Raw genomic sequence first — 27,422 nt, forward strand, 5'->3', positions numbered from 1 at the left:
TTTTCTTCCTGTACCATCTGATCATGCCGTATCAGAGACGTAGGCTGGGAGATACAATGAGTAGCAGGAAGAGGAACCATGGGTATTTGGTCCTTTGTGGAACTTACTTGTGCTTTTAGGACATGCTTACCAGGCAAAATCTACACTAGCAATGTGCACTGTGCTGTTTTCCTTTTTCTTTTTGGTTGTAGGAAATACCAGTTGTAGCAGCCCACTGTTTATCTTAGAAGGGAAACATGCCCCCTACCCTAAGAACCCTAGAAATTTCTCTGAGGTAGAAGGCCCTGAATTTTACATTCTACCCTTTGATAATAATTTCGTAGCATGCCCATAGTATTTGGTATTTTATATTCGGTAGGTCCAAACAGTATAACACCATTAGTGTAAAGCAGCAGTGTTGTAGCGTTGAAAGGAATTGTGATCAAGAGCCTTGGAAATTAAACAGTGATGTTGTGCTTGGAAGCAAACACACTCCTGATGTGGGAACTGTAGTACAGACACACTGCTGGCCTTTCCAGTACAAAGCAATATGCTTCTGGTGGCTCTTATGGACACGTATGGAGAAAAGGTCACTTGCCAGATAAATAGCTGTTTGTCAAGTACCAGGGCATATGTTGATTAGTTCAAACAATGAAACTACATCTTGTAAATTAGTCAACTGAAGTCATCACTTGGCTAAACTTTCAATAATCTATTAACATTCTCCAGGATCCATCTGTCTTTTGCATAGGCCAAATAAAAAGTTGAGTGGTGATGAAGTGAGAATCACTACATTGGCATCTTAGTCCTTGATGGTGGCTTTAATCTTTATAAGCTCTCTGGGAACATACTAACTTTATTTACTATTTTCCTAGGAGAAGGCAGCTCTGACCCTTCCATTTGGCCAGGCACTAAGTATTCCTGTTATAATTATTATACGTTCCAGAACTAGAGGAAGACACACAGGACAGATCTGAGAACTCACCATGGGTCAGACTGTAGCCCAAACCCCACTAATCACCTAATTTTTGTAAGCCCCTACTCTGAGTGGGCATCTAAAGAGATATTTAAGTCTCCTGGCATCAGTGTCATAGAGCACATTTCAACTTATTCCCGTAAAGTATGATTATTTCTTCCCCACCGCATAGTTACCCTGTAAAAGGGCTGTCAGTCTCTTTGGAGAAGGATGAGGAAAAAGATGAACAGAATACATTTTAGGTAGTATGTGGAGTATTTCCCCAAGTGATGGCTCTGCCTTGCATTCATTTAGCTTAGTTCTGGGAATTGACTGGGATCTGTAATTCTGTTTGTAGGACTTGAGCTCAAGTTTTCTTCACTTTCTTCACTTTTCTGCTTATATAGATCATGGATGAGTGCGATAGGCTTCCTCGTGTTCTACAAATGCTGGGATTAGGTAGCCAATGCCATAGATCTACATAATTCACACCATGCTGCTTGCTGCTCTGTTTGCCCAGTACTGCAATTACCCACCTTGCATCTGGTAGTGGAAAGCTGCCCTTGTCTTCCCAGATCCAGTTCTTCTCATTGCATCTATGTTTTCCACTTGAGTGACAAGGATTCCCACTCTAAGGGCAGGTAGGTCTACAGCAAAGATCCATCACAGAGGTCCTCAAAGATCCCAATTTGCCCCTTACAGATCCCTCTTTTGAAGCACTGGCTAGTGAAAAGCCTACCTTCTGGCTCTCGCAGTGTGGAAGAAGTAGGCAAATACATGCTACCGTTCCAATCTCCCTAAGCTTTTGAAGTCTTTCATTGCACATCTCTAACTCACGAATGCTGATGTTCTCCTGATGCATGTTGCAGACAACAAACCAAACAGATGGTGCTTTTCTTACCTCTCGAAGCTTCAACATGAAATGCACCGTCTCTGCTTAATAGGTCCATACTGCTGAACTCTATCTGCAGCTGGCAGGCAGCATGGCTTTGTGAAAGATCTCAGTGTGCCACTGCCTTCAGGTTTCCCAGCACACACACACACACACACACACACAACACACACACACACACACACACACACACACACACACACACATCACAGTAGCTCAAACATCTGTGAAGGACAGCCTGATTGGGCTCCATGAAGGAAGAGACACGAATGAGACTATCATGGCTGTCAGCTGAGCCTACTTCTGCAAGAGCTGAAAGGAAGCTAAAAGGGCAAGAAAGGACAGAGCTTCAGATTTAAGAGTACAAACAAAAGAGAAAAGTGAAACAAAGAGAAAAATGGCCCAAGTGGCTGAGACACTCAACGTCTATCTGTAAGAGATGCCAACTCCAACATGCCTCATTGCTCCTTGACTCCCTTCTTGTATAACCCAAACATATTGAAAAGTCTTTTCATCTGTCCATGGTCTGTCTGTGGGGGTGGTGTGTTTCTGTGTGAGGGCATTTGTGCCACAGAAACATGTGTGGAATTCAGAGGACAACTCTTGGAGTGGGTTTTCCCCTGTTACCTTATGGGATGGAGGACAGAATTCAAGCTGCCTAACTGTAAACCTAAGTTTCTAACAGTCCTAAGACCATCTGTAGGAAGGAGGGAAGCTGTTTTATCCATTTCTAAATAGGGGAAAGAAATCAAGGCAGGTTGTGGTGCTACCACACTTCACTTTGCAGCTTAGAGCATTAAGAAAAATAAAAGTAATGCTTTTGTTTGGTTGTAATATGGCTCAAAAGAGGGCTGTTATGAGCAATCTGGAGTGCCAAGGAATAACATCAAAGATTTAAGGAGACTGGAATGGTAAAGTGTATTCATTCACCTACTCAGAGTGGGAAGGGGTGCTGCTGGTGGAGAAAGAACATGAAGATGAGGAGGAAGCTGTGACAGCAGAAGCAGAAAAATAATTTTTCTAGTTGCCGTTTACTCTGGATACAACTAGAAAAATTGTGGGACATTTAATTAGGGGAGTCTGTGACTGTCTTGGCTATCAGTTTAACAACTCATAGGTAAGATGTTAATTTTATATCCTATAATACAAAGCATATAAAATGGAAATTTGGAGTCACAGTTGTATATTTAACATGTCTGGAATAGACCATTATCCTTTCATCATATGTATACTGAGCAGCACCCTTGGTAATGGGCATCTCTTTCCCTGGTAATGTTGTTAACATGCTGTGAAAGACAATTTGTGTGTGCAGTGCATGTGTTATAAACCCAAGACCTGGGGTGACTTCTGTGATGGTAAATTAGCATGTGAGGATGTTGGTACTTCATATCGTCTTACAAAAAATTTGCCTCCACATTTGAGGATGGAAATTCCATCCTCAAATGGATGATACACTAATAAAGAATCACAATATAGGACTTTTAGATCTTTCACATATATGGCAAGAATTGTATACACACTGAAATGTATGTGTACTAGTCCCCAACAAAATCTGTAAGAATCTCAATTGTACACATTCAATTGTGCGTGCACTACTGGTATAAGCCAGCCCTGAATTCAAATGCTAGGAAACCTACAGTTCCGATGTCCAAAGCTGTAGGTGTCCTGCCTAGCTTTCAGGTGTGGATGCCAATGGCTATCTGCCTTCTGTATTTGTTCTCTCAGGTCCTCAAGCAATTGAATGGGACTCCTCTCACTGAGGGAGAATTCCACTCAAACTCACACTCTGAGCTCCTCTGGAAATACACACATCACCATACCAAAAACAATGCTCTCTGGTTTCCAGGCAGTCCTTCACTCCATCAAGGTAACTTTTAGAATTAGCCATTACACCAGGAAGGATGGATATCTGTGCTTTGAGCTGCTGATTTCAGTGGAGTAAAGCATGGATACTAACTTGTCTTAGCATGTGTTTGTGAAAGTTTAAGCTTTAACTCAGAACAAAAGCATAGACATAGAATTCCAGACATTCTGAAAACCACCTATGCCCTCAGTCCAGACTTGAAATGAAATGGCTTCTTGTGGTGGGAATCCCTGCTGGGACTAGGGAGAAAAGTCAATGAAATCTGAGGTTGATGCCTTGAAATCCTCTTACATTGTAAACCTTTGAAGCATCTTTTAGGAACTGCCTTTTTTCCCCCTAAAGTGCTTTCATTAAAATTTAGCTGCTACCCTATTGTAACCTTTTCTATTGTTCCCTAAATCTGGAGAACAAAAATACCCAGATGCTATATCCATGGGTGGGATACAAAATGCAACAGAAGACTGTACTTAAATTTGGTTATTCAGTCTGAGCTTGGATTTAGATAGGCCTTAAAGAGGGACCTATATAGTCAAATATAGCTGAGAAGTTAAGTTTTTTTTTTTTTTCTGGGAAAGAAGTTCAAGATTTGAAACCTGTTTATATAAAAGGTAGCACCTTTCTTGTCTGTTTTCCTTCTCATCTCCATATCAAAATGCACTTACTCTTACAGGAAAAATAAAATCCTCACTACACTAGTAATTGTAATGAGACAGCCTAACTCTCTAGAATACCATTCTTTCAGAAAATGTAAACTGGTAAGAGTTACAGAAATTAATTTGTGAGTTAGGAAACCTTTTTATCTAGATTTTAGTGAGTGAGAAATAAGATCCCCTAGTGTCAGGTAAGTAAGTTTTCTTATTGAAAATACCACACAGCTTCCAAGACACTGAACTTTCTTCCAAACTCGGTTGCAGTTTTGTTCTGAGTGTTTTCAGATTCATGCTCGGATGTGCTCTGCTGTGCTTTCAAAACACAATGCCACCTCCAATGTGACAATGAGACTTAAGAGCAGCGCTGTTGGCAACAAGAGACAGAATCTTTCTATATGGGAGCTGTGGACTGATTGCTATGCATTCTATATTACTGAGCAGTGCAGGCCTTCCACCCCAATGCTTTGCTAGGTGAAGGGTTAAATGGTAGCTCAGAGGTGACTTGTGTTGGCCACCTTAAGATAGTAAGTAGCTGAAAGTCATATGACCATTTGTGATAACCCATTATAGAATCAGCTTTGTGTACATTATATACTTGTGTTTAAATGCCCATGTTATTCAGTAACCAAATCTATTGAATACATATCAATGAGGAAAAATTATCTTCAAATGTAAAATAAAATTAAATGTACTGAGATGAAGATGATGCTAAGCAAGTGTTGAAGTCTTGACAGAGCTCAAAAGTCTTGAGAAGCCTTGGGAAGCAAGTGTAGAAGAAAGCACACTTCACAATTATGCTACCAGGAGCACTTTATTTAATTTTACTATATCTGCATACCCTATTCTATAATATTTACAATACCTATTTACAGATAAGAGCAAAGGATTGGACTCTATGAATCTTTATAGCTATGTTCTTTTTTTCCTCTTTTTTAAAATTTAAATTAGAAGCAATCTTGTTTTACATATCAATTCTAGTTCCCTCTCCCATCCTCCCCTGGCCCCAATTGACACCCCATTCCATCCCCTTTCTGCTCCCCAGGGAGGGTGAGGTCTTCCATAGGGGATCATCAAATTCTGTCATCCTTGGGAGCAGGGCCTAGACCCCCCCCCCACCCCCAGAGAGTATCCCTCCATGTGGAATGGTCTCCCAAAGTCCATTTGTACACTAGGGATAAATACTGATCCACTACTAGAGGCCCCATAGACTGCCCATGCCTCCTAACTGACACCACATTCAGAGGGCCTGGGTCAGTCCAATGTTGGTTTCCCAATAGCTATGGTCTTAAATCTTGTCTCACTTTGTCATTTTGGTTTGATTTGGTTCTCAAGGTATTTCCCCAAACAGAATCTTTGTACTGATTCAAGAGTCTGGTCACTTTGCCAATTTCCACATATATTGTATTTATCATTCACCTGGTGGGATGGCAGCTTGTGGTGATGGAGTCTAGAGCATGCCAGGCTAACTAAGTACCACCGAGTTATGTTCTCCAGCCTACATTCATTCTCCACTCTCTTCTTCTGCTCCACTTGTTACATATTCTGAAGTTACGAGTCTTTTTCTACTTACCAAATCTTACATACCTTTCATGAAACCTATTCAAAATTCTCCTTTCTCTAGGAGGTTTCTTAAGATTACTAGAGTTTATACCAACTTCTTTCTTTTCCTACTCCCTACTGGCTGGGAGGTATAAGTGGAATTACTAGTTTCTGGTTTGTTATCATAAAAATCAGAAAGCTTTTATGAGAGTCCTCTTCTTCCTCCTCCGGTAGCTAGGAAGTGTTAAGTGTTTGTATATGGATATGGGCTCCCCTGTCCCAGGGAGTTGTGGTTTCAGAGTTTATTCAGTCACAGAAGGAAGGGTTTTTCTTTTCCAGTTTGGTCTTCTCAAAGGAATTAATTTGGGCTCTTTCTGGGAGGTGTAGGGGGAGTCTGGTGCTTTGAAATTAGATTGAGGTAATATTACTTGGAAGAAAAACTATCAGCTTCCTTTAAAATGTTAAAGTCATCCAGAGTATAGAGGCTCATGTCTGTGATCACAGCTCTCAGGAGGCTGAAGTTGGAGACTAGTCAGTTCAAGCTATGTGGTGAGATCCTATCTCATCAACAGCCACAAAAACAAAACAAAAATGAAAGATGTCGGCTTGCACACAACCCTTTGTGGGGTATTGCTTGTCACATTTATGGAGACTAGACATTAAAAGGCATTGGCTGCTTTGAGAGAAATAGTGATCTCCTGGGACTTGGGCTCAGGGTTGATGGCATCTATAATCACAATGAGTGAAGTACTTCCTAGATGTTAAAAGGCTCATACTCAACTGCATCCTTGCAAAGAATCAAGCAATGTCAACTCCATAGCCCACTATGGACTAAAGATCTGACCCCTTCCCTAGATTTCCCATGTCTTGTACAAATTTGGAGGCGGGGGAAGAGAGTCTTGAGATTTCTGTAGACTTCCGTATAACTTGGTCACAGTTTTTTTTTTTTTTAAACAGATTGTTTTCTTGAGAAAAACAAGGAAATGGTTCATGTAGTTGAATGTTGAGGAATAGATCTGTACTTTATACATGCACCACATAATTTATAAAAACAGTAGAAAATGCCTCCTCCCTTTCATTTATGCCTGTCTTACTGCTATAAGACAATTGTACCTTACCTACTGCAACTACAACTATGACCACAACTACAAATGTGATTAACTGGATCCCTGACACTGTGCCACACATTTCCTCAGAAGTGGTATGTCTCCTCTGAGTACTTGTTTGGACAATTCTCCATAACATGGTACAGACATTGCTGATAGGAAGTGGCCCATTTTCTCCCAGGTGTGCCTACTAGTTGTGCAAGGAGGTCCTTCCAGTCCTCGATGGCCCATGTCTGCTCTTCTTCTTGGGCTTTTGTTTTTAATTTTCTTATCCTCTCTTATTAGTTAATAACACAGTTTTGTGATCAACATGAACTTATGGTTTAAAGCAATTGGTTTATGTATTTACTTCACTACTTTCAAACTATACTAATTTGTTTATTATTTTTGATATATGCCAAGCTATTCTCATCCTCCTAACTCCATTTGTCCTAAGACACAGTTCACTAGGTCCTTCTGCCACTGAAGAGTCAGTGGACCCCAAAGATGAGTCACACTTACATGAAACAGGAAGTGACAAGCACTGTGGGAAATGAGGTAGAAGACTATCAGGTTAAACTCTTGCCTGACCCAGGGAAGCTGACGCCCTTGGTCATAGATGCTGGGAGTCATTTATTAAGGAGTGTTGACAACTGGTCTTTATATTTATGTTAACAGTGTCAGGGGTTGTTTAGAATATTTTCACTTGCTGGCCACTGGGTGTCCTCATTTACAAAGTAAATATGCAATATTTAGTGCAGGTCACCAGGGAGAATAAAAGCCACCAGTTTTCTCTTTGGCTTTTCACATACCGGGTCTACATTTATTGCTAAACTCACAACCAGGTTGTATATTAGTAATGTTTAAAAAGTTTTCAGTTTGAACAGCTAAAGTTTTTTTTTTTTTTCCAAAAACAAGTTATTCACTGTCCAGACAGCAATTGAAATAGCTACCTCTTCACAGAGGGACTGTGATCTGGCCATTAGAATGAGCCCTTATTCATCTGAAAACTGGCATGGGGCTGCGACTATCTACAGAGATCCAGCACAGAGAAGCAGAGAAGGTCTTAATTTATTCTTGAGAGAGAAGAGAACACAAAATATCTCTATGGGATATTTGTTAGATTCTGTTTTTATCTTGACTTTTCTGGAAACTAATTAAAAATAATAATGAGAAAGATAAAATATGTCCTTTGTTGGAGAAACCCAAAATAATGTGAAAAATAGCACAATGTGCTGGGTCAGTATCATGACTATTAATCACTTCACATTTAAAGACAGAGAACTAGTTATTTCATCTATAAATGAAGTTGCTTCACGGGGATGTCTTGGGACAAGCCAAATAGAGTATGGAGGCACCTTGGATTCCTGGGATGAGAAACTGTCCATGAGATGGTCTGAGAACATTAATATTATTTTGTGGTTGCATCACAGCTGTATATGACTTATCTCTGATGGCAGATAGGAATCAAGGCCAAAGCTTGTACAGTCAACAAATATTTCCTGGCTTGGTCATTCCAGGGCGCTGAGGTCAACATGCTCTTGCAAACACTTTCTATGCGTGGTGATCAGATTTTCTGCTTTTCCACAATTGTCACTGTCTCTTCATCTCACTTGTATTTCTGAAGGAATTCTTTCCTTTTCATGGTAGAAAATATTTATGCCTCTCTATCCTGCTGAATCCTCAAAGTGGAGACAGAGCCACTATTAAGGGTAGAAGGGGACTTGCTTTTAAATGTCATACTTGGCTAATTAGCTAATCTTTCTCAAAAGTAAACTTCACTGGGATAATTTTTTCACTAGTGTACATCTTAGCTTAATTATTATTCTCTGGCATGTCATTTTGGTATATAAATTATCAACATGACTCTGTGCCATAACCAGTAATTTATACAGATAATATCAGGGAAAGAGGAAGCTCTCTGAGCTATTCACTGCTTTTCAGAGATGTTCTTGGCGTTACCGGCCCTGCTTACTAGGCCTTTTTGTTTGTAAAGGACCACCCACTCCTGCTGCCAGTACTGCAATCTATGCTCTTAATCAATGGTTAAGTGCACAACAATACACAATAGCTAGGTCACTCTCATCCTGTGACTGTACAAAAGCTTCCCAATGCCTCTGCAGTGTGTGGAGAGGTCCCTTCTTTAGTCTAAAGATCTTTAAATTCTTGGGATTTGGACTATTTTCCAAGGCTTTAATTAGTAGACTCATGTTTGAACTACTGTAACCCTGAAGAAACATATCTGCAGAGTCCTTCTGATTGTATTTTACCCCAAGCGTTTTCCCATTTTGGCTTCCTTGGTTTGCTCCTCTAATTTCACTTTCAGAACTTCTTGAGGCTCTGTGGCTTAACACTACACAGCACAGGCCTTATCTGATGTGCCGGCGCCTGGTGTGGCCAAAGACACACTGGTGTTTTGTTCTTAAAGTACGGGACTGATGTTCTGAAACCTAGACTCCAACACAAAGGAGATCATTAGCTTATTTTAAGTGTCTATTTTCTTTCCTCTCTGCCTCCTCCTACCCACCCCAATACTTCCTTAGTCTTATGTGCTGGCAGCAGATGGCAACCATATTCCAAAGCTGAGTACGTACAAAATTGTGCCATGGATAACAGAGTGGCTTCAAAGTTAGCCTTTCTATTCAAGTGGGATGGCAGAGACTTCTGGAGCAGTGAACTCATCTCTCATTCACTTAATCCTCTATTCATTCAGCCAGGAATTTGTTTTCCTACACATCTTTCTACTGTCCAGCCAGTTGAAGGAGGGTGGGCGTGAAGCAACTCTCTTGAGGGCCCTTCCAGCAGGAGGGCACTAAGATTTCATGCCAAGTTCTTATTTCCCTGGGCCAGCCCTGCCTGCTGCTGATCAAATCATGCCATTCCCAGGGGAGGAGCTTGGGAGCACTGTGTGTGGGGACTGGATTTCTCAAGAACTGTCTCCTTGCTACACTAACAGTCACATGCTATATTCCCCAGACAAAGACTGGACCCGGGAAGAGGAGGAAATAAGAAAGAATGATTGTGGCTGCAGAAAAACTGTACACCATGTGGTAATGATGGTATGCAGAAGTGGGAAAACCTTTCTTTTTTGCTATTGCAAGGTTTTCTAGAGCTTTCCCCTAATCATCTGTTTGAGTATCTTGAAAAGAAGTATCTATTTTCATGATATCTATGAAAAAAACAGGCAGAAGAATATATTACAAAGCTGACCTTAACTCTGCCATATTGTTATTAGCATTAAACATGTAGCAGTCTACACCCAAGAGAAAGCGCTCTGTTTTCCCAGCATACAAACTTGAGGGTATCTGTGATGTACTTTGTTATGTAGGTCTGCTGAGTGGAAAAGTTCAACTCAATTTATAGTCTGGTAATATGCTCAGTAATACACTTCCCTGAGCTCTCCCTAATTCCTTCATTCATTCATTCTCAAACATTTGCTAAGCACCTAATAAGGCTAAGTACTTTACTGGATCCTAGAGATTCCAAGACCAGACTTCTGTACTTGTGGCTTCTGCCTGAACAAAGTAAGTATTCAATACTGTACGTGGGGCTGAAGATTCAGTGGTAATGTAATTACCTAGCACATATAAGGCACCAAGGTCAATTCCCAGCATGGCAAAAATGAATGTGTGAATAGATAAGTATTAAAATATAAAGTTACAAAAAGCTGGCAGAGGAGCCTTTGAGATGGCTCAGTGGATACAGATACTTGCCACTTAGCCTGATGACCTATGTTCAATCCCTGGATCCATATGGTAGAAGGAAAGAACTGATAGATTGTTCCCTGTCCTCCACACACATGCTGTGCCAAATGTGTGTGCCCCCCCCACAAACACACACACATATAAAATATGCAATAATTTTTTTAAAGCTGCCAGGTCATGAATGTTATGGCTATAACCAACGCTTTCTGATTGGATTTGAGGCCTGCTCCACGGGAGGGAACTCATGTCTTATACAAAACCTTGTCAAGAGCTTGTGGGTAGGAGATCATAGGTCCTAAGAAAAACTACTGCTATCACTATGATGTGGTCAAACTGCCTTCTAAGTAGTCATGTTTATATACATAGATCAGTGCTGCTCTCAGTCTTCACCATGGAGATTTGTTTCTGCAGTAGGCAGTGAGTAACTGAACTCATAACTGTTGAAGAGCTGAGGCTAAGGGAAGGTAGAGTGCTGAGCCATTACTGGCATATCTAACACTCTCTCCAAAACTCAGGGGCCATCAGGAAAGGGAAGAGTCAGAGGATAGGGTGGTGTGTTGCAAAAGAGGTGTTCTAGACATGGCATGACCTCTGTACTCATGAACTCAGTGCAACTGTGGTTACCCACAAAGTCCTGTACAAGATTGGGCTCCTCAACATTTCTTCATGGTAGAGGGAGGGGTCCCATAATTCCCTGAGGAACTACTGACATTTAATACTGACTGGGGGAAGGGGTGTCAATCTCTTCAGTAGCGTAGCCTATATCCCATGAAATAACCTGTCACCAATGCTCACACACGCAACCCTAACAACCCTAACTAAATCCACTGAGTCTCTCTCTCTCCTCTCTCTCTCTCTCTCTCTCTCTCTCTCTCTCTCTCTCTCTCTCTCTCTCACACACACACACACACACACACACACACACACACACACACACTAAGGAGGTGAAATTGCTGGGATTGAAGGATTTCAGTGGGACAGGAAAGGAGATGAGAAGATAATGTGTATCTGAATGAAAATGACTAAAATTCGTTAGAAACATATAAGAAACTAATAATTTTTTGAGCATATATATACTTTAAAAATTATCTAATAGTTATATGTTATTATATTGTTATAAATTAATTACATATTCTTAATATATATATATATTAAGAATATGTAATTAATATATGCTGGCAATGTTATTTTGATAACAGGAATTGTAGACTGTTGCTTCTGAATCTTCAAACTCTCTTACTGAGGGTTTGGACCCCTGCTACCAAAACAAACAAACAAAAAAACCTTTTAAGCTTTTACTGTTAGATTGACTTTTCTCAGCAGCAATGTTGAGAGTTCAGATTGCAACACTATTACTTTTTTTTTTTCCTTTTGGGTGGGATGGTAACTGTGAGGATCGTTACTTTTTGAGCTACACATATATTTTCTCTGTAAATATTGTACCATCTAATTTGCGTCTTTGGATTCTGCTGATTAGCCATCAACATATGATTTAAGGAATTCTGCATACAAGATGCAGAAATCATGACTCAGGAAGTTAACGTTTTAAAGCACTCACTTGGGATGTATGCAGACTTGCACATAATCTGCTTTGGCTTTCAATCTGCAGCTATTACAGGAAGACTTGAAGATCAAGTTCCTCCATGTGTGTCCTTGAATTCTACATCCAGCAACAAAAACACGCAGGAAAGAACAGAAGCAAATGTCCAAAACTAGCTCTACATACCACCCAAGACTATGTGAGTACCAGAGGACAGGATGGGGACAAAGCCAACAAGCCTAACTGAATTTCTTCAGGTTGCATTTTCCTTTGAAATACTGCAAAGTGCTTTAGAAATGAAGAAGGTAGGACTGGTAGTAATCCTCTGCTCCTTCAACACATTTACTTTTCTAACTGTACCTGATTTTTTTTTTTGAATTATCTCAAAAAATTTTAGAGACACCATGAAGACTGTCTTTCAAAGGGATTTTTTTTTTTTTTGCTTGTATTTCTCTTTGCAAAAGGCTCTCTGATGTGGAGGAGCAATGGTCTGCCTGTTTTACGGTCTGATTTCTGTTCTCTTCATGTATTTGGACATGGAAAGCTTACATGGGGCATGTGCAAATTTGACAACTGAGGGAAAAAGCAAAGCACTCCATTCCCTTCTCCATCATTTGAAAACTCTCCACTTACTAGAATGCAGGTCAGTGCAAGGAAATCACAAGTTCAAGTCTAGTCTGGGCTAGGAGACCCTGTGTCAAAAAACAAAAATAGAAATAATAGAGGAAGATGAGGAAGAGGAAGAGGAGCAGCTATTAGTTAGTAATCAAAGCCACTGAAGGTTTACTGTTTATCTGGTGCACTCTACCTAATCTGCTCAATCATGTTCATAGCAACAGAACTTGGGAACAAACTAGATGTCCCTCAACCAAAGAATGGATAAAGAAAATGTGGTACATTTACAAAATGGAGTACTACTCAGCAGTAAGAAACAGTGACATCTTTAAATTAGCAGCAAATGGATGGAACTAGAAAAAAACCACCCTGAGTGGGGTAACTCAGACCCAGAAAGACAAATATAGTATGTATTCATTCCTAAGTGGATTCCAGACATAAAGCAAAAGATATCCAGTCTACAATCCACAACCCCAGAGAAGCTAGGACCCTCTTCCAAAAACAGATGGAAGCAGTTGCAGAAATCCACAACTAACCATTGGGCCAAGCTCCTGGAGTACAATAGAAGTGAGGGGGGAGCAACAATATGAACAAAGGAGTCAAGACCAGGATGGGGAAACCCACAGGAATCAGCTGATGCGAGCTAGTGAGAAATCACTGACTCAGGTCTGACAACTGACATGCACAAGACCATACTAGACTCCCTGAATACAGGTGACAAAGCTGCAGCCGGGGCAGTATCTGAGGCCACTGACAGTGGCTCCAAGACCTAACTCTAAGGTACACACTGACATAGTGGAGCCCATTCTATATGGAGAGATAGATACCTTGTTTCATCAAAGCATGGAGAGGCAGGCGTGGGAGGTGCCTTGGTCCTGCCTCAATGAGATGACTTAGTAGATTTCATGGGGGGGGGGGCTTACCCTCTCCTAGGAGCAGATTGGAGGTGGAGTGGGGGAAAGTAGGGGAGGCGGGAGGAGAGGAGAGAGTGGGAGCTGGGATTGGAATGTAAATAAATAAATAGATAGATAAATAAATAAATCTTTCTTTAGAGTAACTTATGGAATAGATACTATGCATACAAGAGGCAGGAGCAGAGGACAGTAATTCAAAGTATGTAAACTGTATTCATAGTCTAAAGCTCATGTATAACCGGACCCTAAGAGTGAGAAAACTTTTCCTGAACAACCCATGTTCAAAGTCTTTGCCCACGAACCAAGAAATTCTGCAGTGTTGTGTCTGTTGTGGTACCTGACATGCCCCCTTGGGCATGTAAGCTTACTTTTGGAGAGCAGATTCAAGGAGAAAGATACTGACTAGGGTATGCTCTGAAGATGCTATTCTTTCTTTTAATTCTTTGCCCTCACTTGAATGGAAGTTTTAAATGTGTCCAGACAAATACTGCATATGTGCATGTACTTTCTTCTCTGGGACCTCAAGGACCTGAGAGAGGCTCACTTTCTGGAACCAGTGGAGTTTAAGGCTTCTGAGTCAAAAGTTTGCTCTGGGGTGGGACAGTGACAGAATTATCCTCTGCCTAAACTCTTGCATGTTATGAGGCAGGTATGCTTGAGAGTATCTCTCAATATCTTTTAAAAAGATCCTGTGTGTGTGTGTGTGTGTGTGTGTGTGTGTGTGTGTGTGTGTGTGTGTGTGTGCTGTGCATGTGTGCACATTTGGGAGCCTGTGGACACTAAATAGGGTGATGGAGCCACTGGAGCTGAAGCTACAGGAGTTTGTGAGCTGCCCAATGTGGGTGCTGGGAACGGAATTCTGGTCCTCTAAAAGAGCAGCAAATGCTCTGAGCTGATGAACCATCTCTCTGGCCCCAACTCTCAGCATGTTAATGCAGAGTTCTCGAGTTGCCAGGCAGTCCCAGAGTTCTATCTGGGTTGTGAAAACTGAAGGTCAGCAGTAAAAGGGGATAGGCTTGGTTTCTGGAGCTTTCCTCAAAATTGACAACACACCCAAACTCTTAGGATCTCCTCAGGAAAAGGCAGGCATTCTTTAAGAGTTTCAACTGAGAGGCTGCACAATGCTTTTTCAACAGTTATACTCAGTATCTTGGGTGTACATGGGTCTCTGTTCCACTACCTCCTTTCCATCTAATGCCTGGCCAGGGTATGAAGAGAGCAGAGATAGCAAGTGATTAGATGACAAAGTTAATCTGGTGATCACATCATGAAATTCCTTAATTGGTGTTCTACCAGGTGCCCTGTGCCCTGACTTCTGATCTTGTTATAAAGGTGAAATCAGGAATAATACTGAGATGACCTGGGCTAGGTCATCTAGCTTCCAGGATTGGGGAAGACAGGAAGACCTTTTGGCCAATTTACTATCAAGCGGGAGGTCATTCTGCCTTGCAAAATTGTGAAGAATGTTCAAGATTCTTCCTTGTGGTTGTTTAAATAATTTCCAGTGATGATAAAATACTTTTCATTTAGTTTTACAGGTAATTTAATAGTAAAGTAATATTTGATTAATTTGGTTTCAAATCATCATCCTGAAATAGAAGTAATGTCAGATACTGTGTGTCTAGGCAGCAATGGCTTATACAGAGGAGTGTGCGCTGCTGCAAGCGACTACAGGGCTATTTGTATGGGGTCTCCCAGCAGAGGAAGACACAGAACGGGCCACTTTAAAGGGTTATGTATCTGATACTTGTCCTCAGATGAAGAGGGTGTCAGTGAAGCTATCACTGGAGACATCCTATGATGCTGACAACACATTTGCTTTCATTAAGCAAAAGGAAAAGAAAGTAGCAGGCAAAGAACCAGTGCGATGGTGCCATCACTGATCCACTGGGCCTTTTGTTCCCATCACAGTGTTCACATTCGCACTGTCCTATGGATGGGATCTAATTCCCTCTCACTGTACCCATTTATGGAGTCTTTCTTCATAACAACCCCTCTTGGTTTCTAAAAGGGCTTGGAACTCTGGCATCTTAAAAATACCATTCTTTAAATAATTAAAGTTCTTAAAACAAAAACAAAAACAAAAACAACTGTTTGCAAATGTTGCTTTACCATTTATCTTGTTTGTCTCTGAACGCCTCTGCATCATAGTGTGTGTGCCTGGCGGGGGAGGGGGGGCACTTATTCTGCTCTCATGACAGGCACTCTGAGGTGACCTTTGCTTGGTCAGCTGCCTCCCTGCTGTCTGTGGCTGACCCATTCCCTCCTCATGATGCCTCACTCTTTTGGTTTTCTCCCATTTCTCAGATCTTTGGTTGTTTGTTTGTTTCCTTCCTTTGAAGATTCTCTTCTTATCACTCAATGTAAACATTCCCCAGGTTCTATTTCCCCTTTTTTCTTTCAACATAGTTGTCTTTGAAGTTTACTCCTATATGTATGGCATAGATTATGGCCTCTTGGCCAAAGGGTTTCCTACCCCTAATTTCAAATATTTCTACTGTAATCTAGGACCCCACTTGTTCTCTTTCCATTGAGAATACCCTGTATTTCATGCTTTGTGCTGTATGAAATGAACTCTATTCTAGTCTCCAAAACTATCCCCTCCCTTGCTGGGGCTTGAACCCAGTGCCCAGTGTATGCTATGCAAACCTCCACCACTGAATTGTATCGTTAGCCATCTTTTTTTCTTCTTCTGTGGTTTTTGTTTGTTTGTTTGCTTACTTGTTTGGGTTTCTGTTTTGTTTTGAGAAAGAGACTGGATAACAAGACCAGATTGACCTTGAACTTGCTTTATAGTCCTGGCAGGTCTTGAACTTGTGATCTACCCTGCTGAGTCATTAGGACTACATACATGTTGTACTAGGCTCAGGTCCCTAAATCTGCTTTTGATAGTTTACCTTCTCATACTCAGTAGCAGATGTCTTCTGGAGTTTTTACCCTCATCTCAGTCTGCTGAGGGAGGCCTAGATCCCTTGGCCTTCATCCCTCCTATCAACAGTTCCCTTCAGTTACCAATACTATGAACTACTGACAGTGTCTCTTGACCTTTCTCCTTTCTCCAGTTGGCCCACCCCATCCCAGTATGCTCCACATAGTGGCTACTAAGCTTGACCTTTCCTAAGCAGCGTTTTGATGGTGAAAAGTCCCTTAAAAACCCTTCCTGAGGATTTTAAAGTTTTGAACTAGAGTGCGATATCTTGTCATGTTTTACCTGAATGCCTCACATTCAATGAAATTTTATTTACCTTTCAAAAGAAGTCAACTGGAACCTCTTCAATAAACTTAACTAGATGTTAATGGATTATTGTGTATTTGATAACCATTCTGAATTCTAAGATAATGGTGACTTGAAGACATAGACTAAGTTTTAAGAATGTCGGTGGCAGACTCTATTTGTTTTCACCTTTGGGCACCCATTGAACTCAGTAAAGCTACACATGGACACATGCATGTACTCTACACACAAAGGCTGAGCAAGTGAATTGATGCTGAGCGTCATGATGCCAGGGATGCATTTTTAACCACTCTGTAGGGAAGTCCTGCCCCTTAGACAAGAAGCTAAATCTCCAAGCACTGGACACCAGCTGATGAAACTCCATCCTGTATAACACCTGGCCTGAGGCCCTCTGCCTTCCAAAAATTCAGTGGACTGACTGGTGAGCAGTCCTGAGTCTGATGTTCACAGTTCCCAGAAGCAGGCTGACTTAGAATAGGTACTACATTCAGTAAGTGGAAGAAGAGACCACAAAGATGTCTGAAAAAGAAAGAGTATGACCCTAAACACAGTAAACACAAACTTGGGAGCTGGAGAGATGACTCAGAGGTTAAGAGCAAGGGCTGTTTTTCCAGTGGTCCTGAGTTCAATTCCCAGACACCACATGGTGGCTTACAACCACCTGTAATGAGATCTGGTGCTCTCTTCTGGCCTGCAGGGATACATGCAGGCAGAACACTACATAATAAACAAATTAATCTTTGAAATAAATAAATAAATAAAATAAATATAAACTCTATAAAATCAGTGCAAGAAATAAACAAACAACTGGCTTCCAATGTGCTGTCCTCAGCATTAAGATCTCTGAATAAGAGGGTATAAAAGGTAGTAAAAATAGTCCCAAAGACATCATATATTATCTAACTCATAGGCGGGAAGGTGGCTTTTCAAAAGGGGAAAGATTCTTTTAGAGAAGTGAAATCCACACGTACTTGGTTAACAGAATGGGAGAAAATCAGTTCACACTGTTAGGTAGGAAAAGAAGATAAGTACCAGGTTCCTTATAGGACTTGGAAGAGAAGGGAGCTTGGGCGGACACTCTGGAGACAGCCACAGCACCTACTTACATTACAGGTGCGCTATTTACTACTTAATTGATACATAATTTATTAGAAAATTAATTAGCCAAGCCGTAGGATTGTAACTATCTGTGGTTGCTATCCCTTTTCCCATTTTGGCTGCATTTCTCCTGCAAATTAGTGTGACCCCAAAATGTTTTCAGGATTGTCCAACTTGTCCTAAATTCCATAAATAACTCTGTCAGAGGGTGCTGTTTTTTGCCATGTCTCTATTACGGTTCTTCACAGATGGACCATTTTTGTCCTTCTAAAGTCTAAGAATAACTCTTTCAGTTATCAAGACATACCAAAATCCAGTTCAGCTGCCCCCGTGGGATTCTAGTTGGTTTAGACACATCTGCTGAGATACATGCGTCGGAATCCAAATGCACTCTTTGTTTGATTATACATTTCCAACATTAAAGAGGTTTTCTGGGGCCAAAATGGGTTTCATTTTTTTTTTGGCACCCCAGAGATCTTCAGTTACAAACACTGGCTTCTGAGCACCTCCATCAGAAATCCAATCTTTCCATGTGAACAGGTGCCTCGGGAAGAGTTTGGAAGGGTTTATACTGAATCAGCTTTCTGATTGGAAACTTTCTGAACACGCAGTCAAATTTGCCAGAGAGACCTTCAAACTTGCTTGAGCAGTTTTCACTCACACAGACATACATTCACACTTAGAGACAACCCAAGTACAGCAAATCAGAGCCCTGAAAAAAACTGAAGTTTCTTTCTTAAAGGTTAAATACCATATGCAACCAAACTGAACAAAAAAGGAATGCATGACAGGAAAGAATGAGCAAGTAGCAAGAAGACCCTCAATGAGCATGAGCTCCCAAAGTCTGTGCTGGGGTTTAAGCCACACACCTTTTCAGTACAATTTTTATGTCTCCTGATTTCCATTATATACCCAAGCACTTGCATTTCAAACTCCATGCCACAGTGTATTGCTAATGATTCCTTTTACTCACAAACCTGTTCAGTTATTTTTGCTTGTTTTTTTTGTTTTGTTTTATTTTGTTTTGTTTGTTTTTTGAGACAGGGTTTCTCTGTGGCTTTGGAGGCTGTCCTGGAACTAGCTCTTGTAGACCAGGCTGGTCTCGAACTCACAGAGATCCGCCTGCCTCTGCCTCCCGAGTGCTGGGATTACAGGCATGCGCCACCAACACCCGGTTCTGTTCAGTTATTTTGAGACATGCCCTTCTCTAACACAAATGGGTCAATCAGGTTAATATGTAGAGAAAAAAAACCCCACTATTTTCTAAATCAGGGGTGCTTTTGAAAAGCCCACCTTTTACCTAAATTTCCTACAGCCCCTCCCATTTGAAAATACACTATAGTCATTAGTGAATAAAATAACCTTTAAATTCTGAAGTCTAAGGAGTTAGGAAAGTCAGTCCTCCACTGGGCAAGCCTGGAATTCATGAGGGAAAATGTGCTTTCAAGTTGTTCTTATGGCCCAGGACCAGATGCTCCAAGGTGGCCAGAAACCTTTGTCTACACCCACTTAGCAGATTTCTGGCTCTTTATCAGGGACTCAGAGGTTTATTTGCAGAAATGAATCATTTCCTTCAAAGTCTCCCTTACCCTATTTACATGCTTGCATATTCCTTCCATTTTGTTTCCCCCTACAGCGTTACTCAGGAATTAATTATCTAGAAGAACAGGAACATACAGTAAGTACATCTGAGATCCAGGATGGGACACAGTATGTCATCTATTAGGCCTGGCTAAGACCAGCAGCTGATGCTAAATGGGAAGGAACATGCACCAAATGTTTTTTAATCACAAAGTTAGTAATTAATTGCTCTTTAAAATACATTTTATGCTTCTTTCTGTCTGTGTACATGAAATGCACATTTATTACATGCCAAAAATTACAACATTATGGTTTAAATGTGACTGGCACGGAAGTCCGGAAACCAGAGTTAATGTCCCCACAGCAACTTTAATCCTGTCTGTGTGCACATGTAGAGCATGTCTTCCGTTACAGGATAATACACAGAGATGATCTGGGGAGGGGCGCTAAAGCCTCATCTCCTCAACTGTAGTTAAGGCGAGACACAAAGGGGAAAGGCTGTTTCTTTCCACAGACATGGCTAAAAACAATGTCCTCCTGCCGGTCTTGTGGAACCTCGAATGAAAGAATCTGCTGTGATGCTGCACTCGGCACTCAAGGGGACAGTTTCTGTTGCTGTGGGAACCTGAACTTTGCATTTCCTGACTTGGGGGTAATTAAAATGTCAGCCTTAATGTGGCATTAATGGAGTTTGCCATAAAAATCCTCTTTGTTTTGTTCTCTCAGAAATTGCTTAAAAGTTCAAAATGATCCAAGTGTACTAAAAACTTAATCACAGGGGCCTTGGATGAGTGAAGGGAAGAGTAGAGAGAGAGAGAGAGAGAGAGAGAGAGAGAGAGAGAGAGAGAGAGAGAGAGAGAGAGAGAGAGAGCGCCTGGGAAGATGATGGCAGGCAGGGGACCGGAAAGGAAGAGCCCACAGTCTCCTCGACAGCAGGCAGCCCCAGCAGCACCAGGCTACCTACACAGCTAAACTTAAACCCACCCACGCAACAGTTTGGAGATGTGTAAAGGTTAAATTAAAAATAAATAAAAAACTGTTAATGTATAAGTGAATCTTGGCAAGGACACAAGAGCCAGACAGTCTGATGAGTCCAGCACAAAAACACTGGACGTCAAAAGGAACTAACATAGATCTCTAGCAGAAGCAGGGAGGACCATCAGGAAGGAATGCTCTTCCCCTTCTATGGGAGCCTTATTGGGATGGGGGAGAGACAGGATGGAAGAAACATGCAAGTAAAAGTTCTGGTTGTGTCTGTCACATGAGTATGACTGTGATGTGCCACAGCTTGGTAGTTGTCAGGACAGGCTTTTCATATGGGGGACTTTGTCTACTCTACTCACTCCACTTTGTCCTGTTTAAGTACTGAGCTTGGCTTACTGCGCACACAGCCTGTTTGGTGGGCTGCCCTATCAAACATCTAGGGTTCTTGCACCCTTTCTATTCCCAAATTCATCTTAATGCCTTCTATTACCATCATCTGAATTTGTTTACCATTATGCTTTCAGAAAAGGTGTAGAGGTGACAAGCTCCGTGGAAATGGTAGAATATTGCTGAGCAGAAATTTTGTTGGGGACGGCATCACCAAACAGCGTGCATTTCTGTGGCAGGATAACAGCAGCATCTTGCTGAAGGAAAGCATATCTGACTATACTACTTCTGCTTTTGAACATCACTAGGATCTCTGGCCAAGGCAGAAGTGACAAAGATTACACGGCCAAGGCACAAATGCTGCAACATGGCAGGTTACATGGCCAACTAATCATTTAAGGTGCTGGATTGGTTGCCTCTACACGGGTGTAGGCAAAAGCACCATGACTTGTCACCCTTTCCTAGTTACAGCAGAGCTGACTTCTCTCCTGTGTGGATGATTTATCTACTACGTTTTTATAACTACATCACCATTATGAGTAGCCACACACTTCCAAGATGCCTGTTTGTAGCCAGGAATACCATCTTTGCACTTTGAGTAGAGAGTTCTGGATGCTCAGAATGAGAGATTTGTAAACACTCATCAGCACCCACGTGTGAGTGTGCTGCAGGCAAATCCTTCCTCAGTTAGGTGTCAGTTTTCTCAGTTCTCTCATCTGTAAATTGGGAAGAATCATGCTGATGGACAGGAAGTGGGCATTAAGTCATGACTAAGAATAATTTTGCTAAGTACACAACAAAATAAAAAGGTGCTATGAAAACTCAAGCACTTGTGAAAGCTTGGAACACCACATACTGGTAGAATGTTCCTGAAGTTAAAGAGACTAACAAGTCAAGGGCACTATTTTTAAATGCCCCAAATCTGTTCATTCTAAATAGGAACTGAATATTTTACCTTAAAGAAATTAGGCTTTTAAATTAATCTATGGTAAGAATGACATTTGAAAGAAAAAAAAAAAAAACCCTCTTGAATGCAAGAAGAGCATCCAAAAAATTTAACAGCTTAAAATAAACTCCTTTCCTGTCTTCTCTCAAGCAACCTCCAAATGGACAGATTTCTGTGAATCTTTCCTAAAAAACAATCTTCCTCTAAGTGTAGGCTCAAATCAGGACAAACTACAATCCAAATATGTTTGGAGAGAAGTACAATCCGTATCAACAACAGGTCGGTGTGGAGAAGACTACACATCTTAATGGCAAAATCAAAGTGACTTTCTAGACAGCTGAGATTAAGTTTCTCCTCCCATTTCGGTCTACTTCCAACTGCGTTCACACACCCCACTGAGCTCCACTCTGCTGGCTTCCACAGGGTCTGTAGTGACAACACCATCCTGCTGTTCCTTCTGCATATGCCAGGCTAGTAGGGCAAGTAAGGCCTGGCTGGCTGGTGCTTACTGTACAGGATACAAAACTAGTGATTTTTCTACTCAGTAAAGCATTTATTTGGTTGCACCAGATTTCTTGGCTAGGACCATCCTATGCAATCTTCCCCATAGGTATGGCAGGAAGCCAGGTGATGAAGGTATGCACACTGAGAGTCCAGGCCTTTTACCAGAGGAAAGCCACCTTCCTGGTGGGCAGGGGCAGTGTGCACATGTCTGTGGGGCACTGTGCCATGCTATTTTCAAGTTCTTCCTGTAATTACTATTAAACTGGAGACTTCCAGGCAAGAAAAGTCCAAGGATATGACTATGGTGATGGTCCATGGGATAAAATCCCTACGCCTAAATAGAAGCCACAAGTTTGACTGTACAGATCACGTGGCACTTAGTGACTTGGATCTCATTTTCTTTCCATTTTCTAGTGACAGCTGGAGTGTGGCTGCAGCCCAACCCCTGCCCCAGCTCACATCTCCTGTCCACAGGCTATGATGTCAAAGTGAGTGGGGGAGGGAATCGCTCAGGTTCACCCTTTGTCCTCCTTGCAGAATTTTACATTTGTTCTGTGAGAAAAATAACAGCAAGAGATTTGGAATCTTGTTTCCTAATGGTGATTTTTTTTTTAATTTGTCTTTGAGGAACAGGATAAATGGAGCCCTTTTGGGGAATAAAGCTTTCTTGGTATATTTAACTCACTCCATTATGCCAGCTCTCTGCCTGTTACCAGACACCCTGTGGAGATCGGTTCAGAAGAGTTGTTGGGCATCTTGAAGCTAAAAGGAATACTTTTTCGGTTTGGTATTGTCAACACATGTGTTCCTCTCTCAAGTACTGGGTTACCCTTGAGAAACGAAAAACAGCCTCCTAACGTGATTTATCAACTTGCTTAAAATAGGATTTAAGAAGTGACTTCTAGATTAGTGAGAAGATGGCAAAAATAAACAGCAGAGAAGTGACTTCAATAGTGACGATTCTCATTAAGTGCCCATTTCCAAATTTAGCCCGTAGGCAGTTTTTTTAATTAAAAAATATTTTTAACCTGCATTCTTATTGGCTATGTGAAGTCTGGGTGGCTTTTGAATTCTTGGAAGCCATTCTCTTTTCTTCTGTAAATGTATGCTATCCTTTAACCACTTCAAAATAAATTAAAAACTGGAAAGACCGAAATTCAGCCAAGCTACATGAGACTCCAATAACTAATGCAAATCTGACTTGGGTTATGTAATTTGGAAATGGTTGTTTCCTTGTGTCTCACTGGCTTTCTGAGGTCCATATTTGGTTGTTCCATTTAGTAATGGTAGAAGTGCTGTTACTGAGAGCAAGAACAATCAGAAAGCAACAATACTACTTCTTTTTGTGCATTACTCATGAAAGAGAATGTGGCTCATGTAATTAATCAGCATTTTGAGGCCAAACGCCTGGTCACCTGGCTTTAAAAGATACTCTGGCTTTGAAAGATATAGATGCTGGCTGGATCAAAATGGTGGTATGCTACTCTTGGCTACTCTGGAAGACCAAATGGAAACAGCTTGCTCTGAATGCAAAACAGCCAGAACCCTGGGGTGGGGGAGAAGCATCATGCCAAGCATTGGGAAGACACTGTCACCTCACTGGTGTACTCACAATCAGACGACCCGGTGTGAGCGTGAGAGTTTGTCAGTGAATGTGTTGAGTGGATGAGGGCTGGGTCTGGAGACAAAACAGCTTCAAAGTTCAGGCAGGGAAGGCCCGGCTTGGCGCTGGATCCACCCGGCTGAGTAATCTCATTCTCCTCAGATGCCTTCTGGTTTTCAGCTGTCTTGGGTTTCTTCCTGAGAATAAACAAAGGGCCCTTTGAAGGAACTGACTGCATATTTGGGAAAAGGCATTTTTAGAATCTGTTAAAGATAACTTGATTTTTTTTTTTTTTTTTTTTCTGAAGGGGGATGGAAGGGAGTCCAGTATGTCCCTTGTTTTAAAACAAGCTGATTCTTGTTTTTTTCCCTCCAGTAATGGCCTAACTGGGAACACATGAAAGCATATGGGCCAAGCAAACAGCACCACATTTGGACTCTGTTGGCTGTATAAAAAGACCCTGTCCCAGAACTTTAGACAGCTTGAGCTACGTATGGCTGACATTATCCAAGAAAGCATCCTTTCCCCCCTTAGAGTTTTAACATGGTCTGGAAAGAATACTAGTGGAGGTTTACCGTTCTAGCATTTGTCAGGAAGCTTAGAGATGGGACCGTGGAGTAATGGGAAGAGCACTGGACTGGGAGTCAGGAGACTTGAGCTACAGTACTAGCTGAGCCTGCAACTTGCTGTGTGGCTTTGGGCACCTTACTTCACCTCTCTGGGCTTCAGTTTCCTCATCTGCAAAATAAAGGGCTTAGATTAGAAGGCCCTACAAGGCTCCTTCTAGCTTTAAGTCTCTGTTCTTGAAACACATTATGGAGTATCCCACTTTCCTGTTTCTATTAGTTTTAAGTCAATACCTAATTTCAAATCACAACCTCAGTCTGTAGGCTGTACAGATGAGAGGGGCAGTGGTAGAGGTGTATGTACTGTGGAAAGTGAAACGTGATTAGGAAGAGCTTAGGCTTCAGTAGGTAAGGAGGGAAGGTGTCACATATTCTCCACCCTGCTCTATTCATCCAGGCCTTCACATGCTCTTTGTTCTTAGGTTTAGTATAGGCTCCCGGAGTTTAGGAATGTGACTGGTATTTGCTTTGTGAGAAAGAGATTGCTGATGGGGAGTGGAGAGGTGGTGGTGTTATTTAGTGTCAGGAATAGAAAGTGACACAGTTTAGCTATCAGTCAGTTCAGGGCTCCTTTCCCAATGACAATACAATCAATAGTAACTAGCAAATCAGCATCTGCAGCACACCGACCCCAGACCCTAGAAAAAGGGGTATGAGTTCCTCCTTAAACACGACCCCCATTTCTGTGGCTTTTGTTTTTTTCTATCAGAATGTAACCACAGAATATGGTGTTTTTTTGTTTTTTGTTTTTTTCCTTTTTGGATAGATTACGTGTGGGACATAATTTGTTGTAAGTATCTGTGTTTCCATGTTCTCCTTGTTTCTATGGGCATGGCATTGGACTTGTATACAGAATATTTCATATTGAAATGTGTTGTACTGGGTAGTCAAATCTGCCCTCGCAGAATATGGTGTTATGATTAGTATGCTGTGTTTTTAGTCCAACAGGTTGTGAAATCAAATCTGTTTCTTCAGAGGGCATGAGGCAGAAATAGCATGGTAAAGATTAGAATTGGGGGAGGGGAGCTTTCCAATACATTTCTCAGTGCGGAGAAAGCCAACATAACAAAAATAAGCCTTATCATTGCTGAGTAGGTGACTCTGGGGCTAAACCTCCAATTCCATGCCTTCCTGGGAACCCCCAAGGATCTGCTACTCTGGTTTTTCAGATTAAGAAAGCATCCAAGATCAAAGTCTCCAAAGTCCGTCCCCCCCTCCTCCCTTCTCCCCTGGGGAGAACCAGTGCTTCCCTGAGGCAACTATTTCTAGCAGTGGGGTCTGTTGTGGAAGATCCCAGTGCAGCGCTCACTTTCCTTTGCCTCAGTTTACCCTGAAGTCCTCTCAAGTCTGCCCCCTCTCCAGGCAGCTGCCTTAACTCTTTCCAGTGTCCACTAATTTATTTGCCATCCCCCACCCCCCATCACCCTAGTCCTGGGCTTTTCATTCACTAAATCCCACAGGACCATGGAGCTTGTCATTCGAGGTCAGCTCCTTATCTGTCCTGCCTTAGCTCATGGGTTCCATATACTGGCCACCTTGGAGTTTGTTTTTCATTCCCAAAGCTCTGGAATGTACATTCTGGGCTAGTCACCTTTACTCATTGTGGTTCTTGTTTTGAACAGCCTTTCCTCTTTCTACCTGATGAAAAGAGACATACCCTTCACACTTATTAAATGCCAGCTACATGTTACACTGCTGTGAGTCCCTTTTTTCAGAAAGGGTGACTCCATATTATTTTAAAATCTCAGTCATTTCAGTATTCTTGTTTTACTCACTAAATCTTATTTCAGTAATTGTTAGTTATATGTTCTTACTTCTAGGGGAATGTTCTAGTTATTGTTATATTTCTGGTGTTCCTTCCGCCTTTCTGCTCCTCCCCTATTCATTCATTCATTCATTCATTCATTCACACATTCATTTTACAAATACTACATGGCTGTGATGTGTTAAACAGGTTTTGGGTTGAGCAATCTGATCCTGTCCTTCTAGAGTTTACTGTCTAGTCTATACTGTGAACCAGGGCAACTTTTACACAGCAGCCATTCAAAAGCTGTTGGCTGATGGAATTAAATAGAGCTGAAATTCAAGTACACTTGGAGACTAGTCTCAGTCTGAATCTCAATTAAGCTTCCTAGTTTTTATGCAGCAGTGGAATCAAACTGGATTGGTTGATTTTTCATTGATTAAATGAAGAGTATTTAATAAGAGTGGCTGGTCCTTGTAATTCACCTAAATATAGGGACAAAACACCGATGGCCATTATCATGTAGCAGAAAAGAAAATGACCTCTGGTGCGTACAGACAAGGCCTGAGTTAGTTTCAGACATGTGGTTGAGAGAATTAAGGGTGCTCTCTTCCAAGCACTAGTGCTGCCAAACACCCAATGTTTCTGATTTAACCCTGGAGAAACTGCACTGCTTACATCCTTGCTTACATCTTGTCCTGAACTGGATTGTGATGCCTGCATGGTATCTTGTGCCTCATCCTATGTCTAGGATCACCTTGGGAGGCCATCCGTGGCGCAGGAGCATTGCAGCCACCTCTGCAAGAAATACATATTCAAAACCAGCCTATCTGGCTCCTCCCCTCATTTGCTTAATATCACTTTATTTATCCTATTAGCATTGGCTGTTTCCCAACTTACAGATAAGAGCACTGCATGAAGTTTGTGGGAGCATTTCCCCTCCCGCCCCAGCTTCTTTCACAATTCTTTGGGACTCC

At 41.5% G+C, this 27,422-nt stretch overlaps 1 protein-coding gene across 12 annotated transcripts in view; it reads right to left on the reverse strand.

The window, feature by feature from the left end:
- Positions 1–27,422, reverse strand: part of Zbtb20 (zinc finger and BTB domain containing 20) — a 760,216-nt gene that overhangs the window by 42,748 nt on the left and 690,046 nt on the right. For 10 of the 12 annotated variants that reach the window (XM_027412659.2, XM_035444554.1, XM_027412661.2 and 7 more), the window contains one exon: positions 24,085–24,272. In XM_027412659.2, coding sequence (XP_027268460.1) covers positions 24,085–24,272 — 188 coding nt within the window. Of the gene's footprint in view, positions 1–24,084; positions 24,273–24,650; positions 24,814–27,422 lie in introns of all 12 variants that reach the window. The other 2 variants (XM_035444552.1, XM_035444551.1) reach the window with 1 other exon arrangement.

Source organism: Cricetulus griseus, chromosome 4 (genome assembly GCF_003668045.3).
Source record: "Cricetulus griseus strain 17A/GY chromosome 4, alternate assembly CriGri-PICRH-1.0, whole genome shotgun sequence".
NCBI lineage: Eukaryota > Metazoa > Chordata > Mammalia > Rodentia > Cricetidae > Cricetulus > Cricetulus griseus.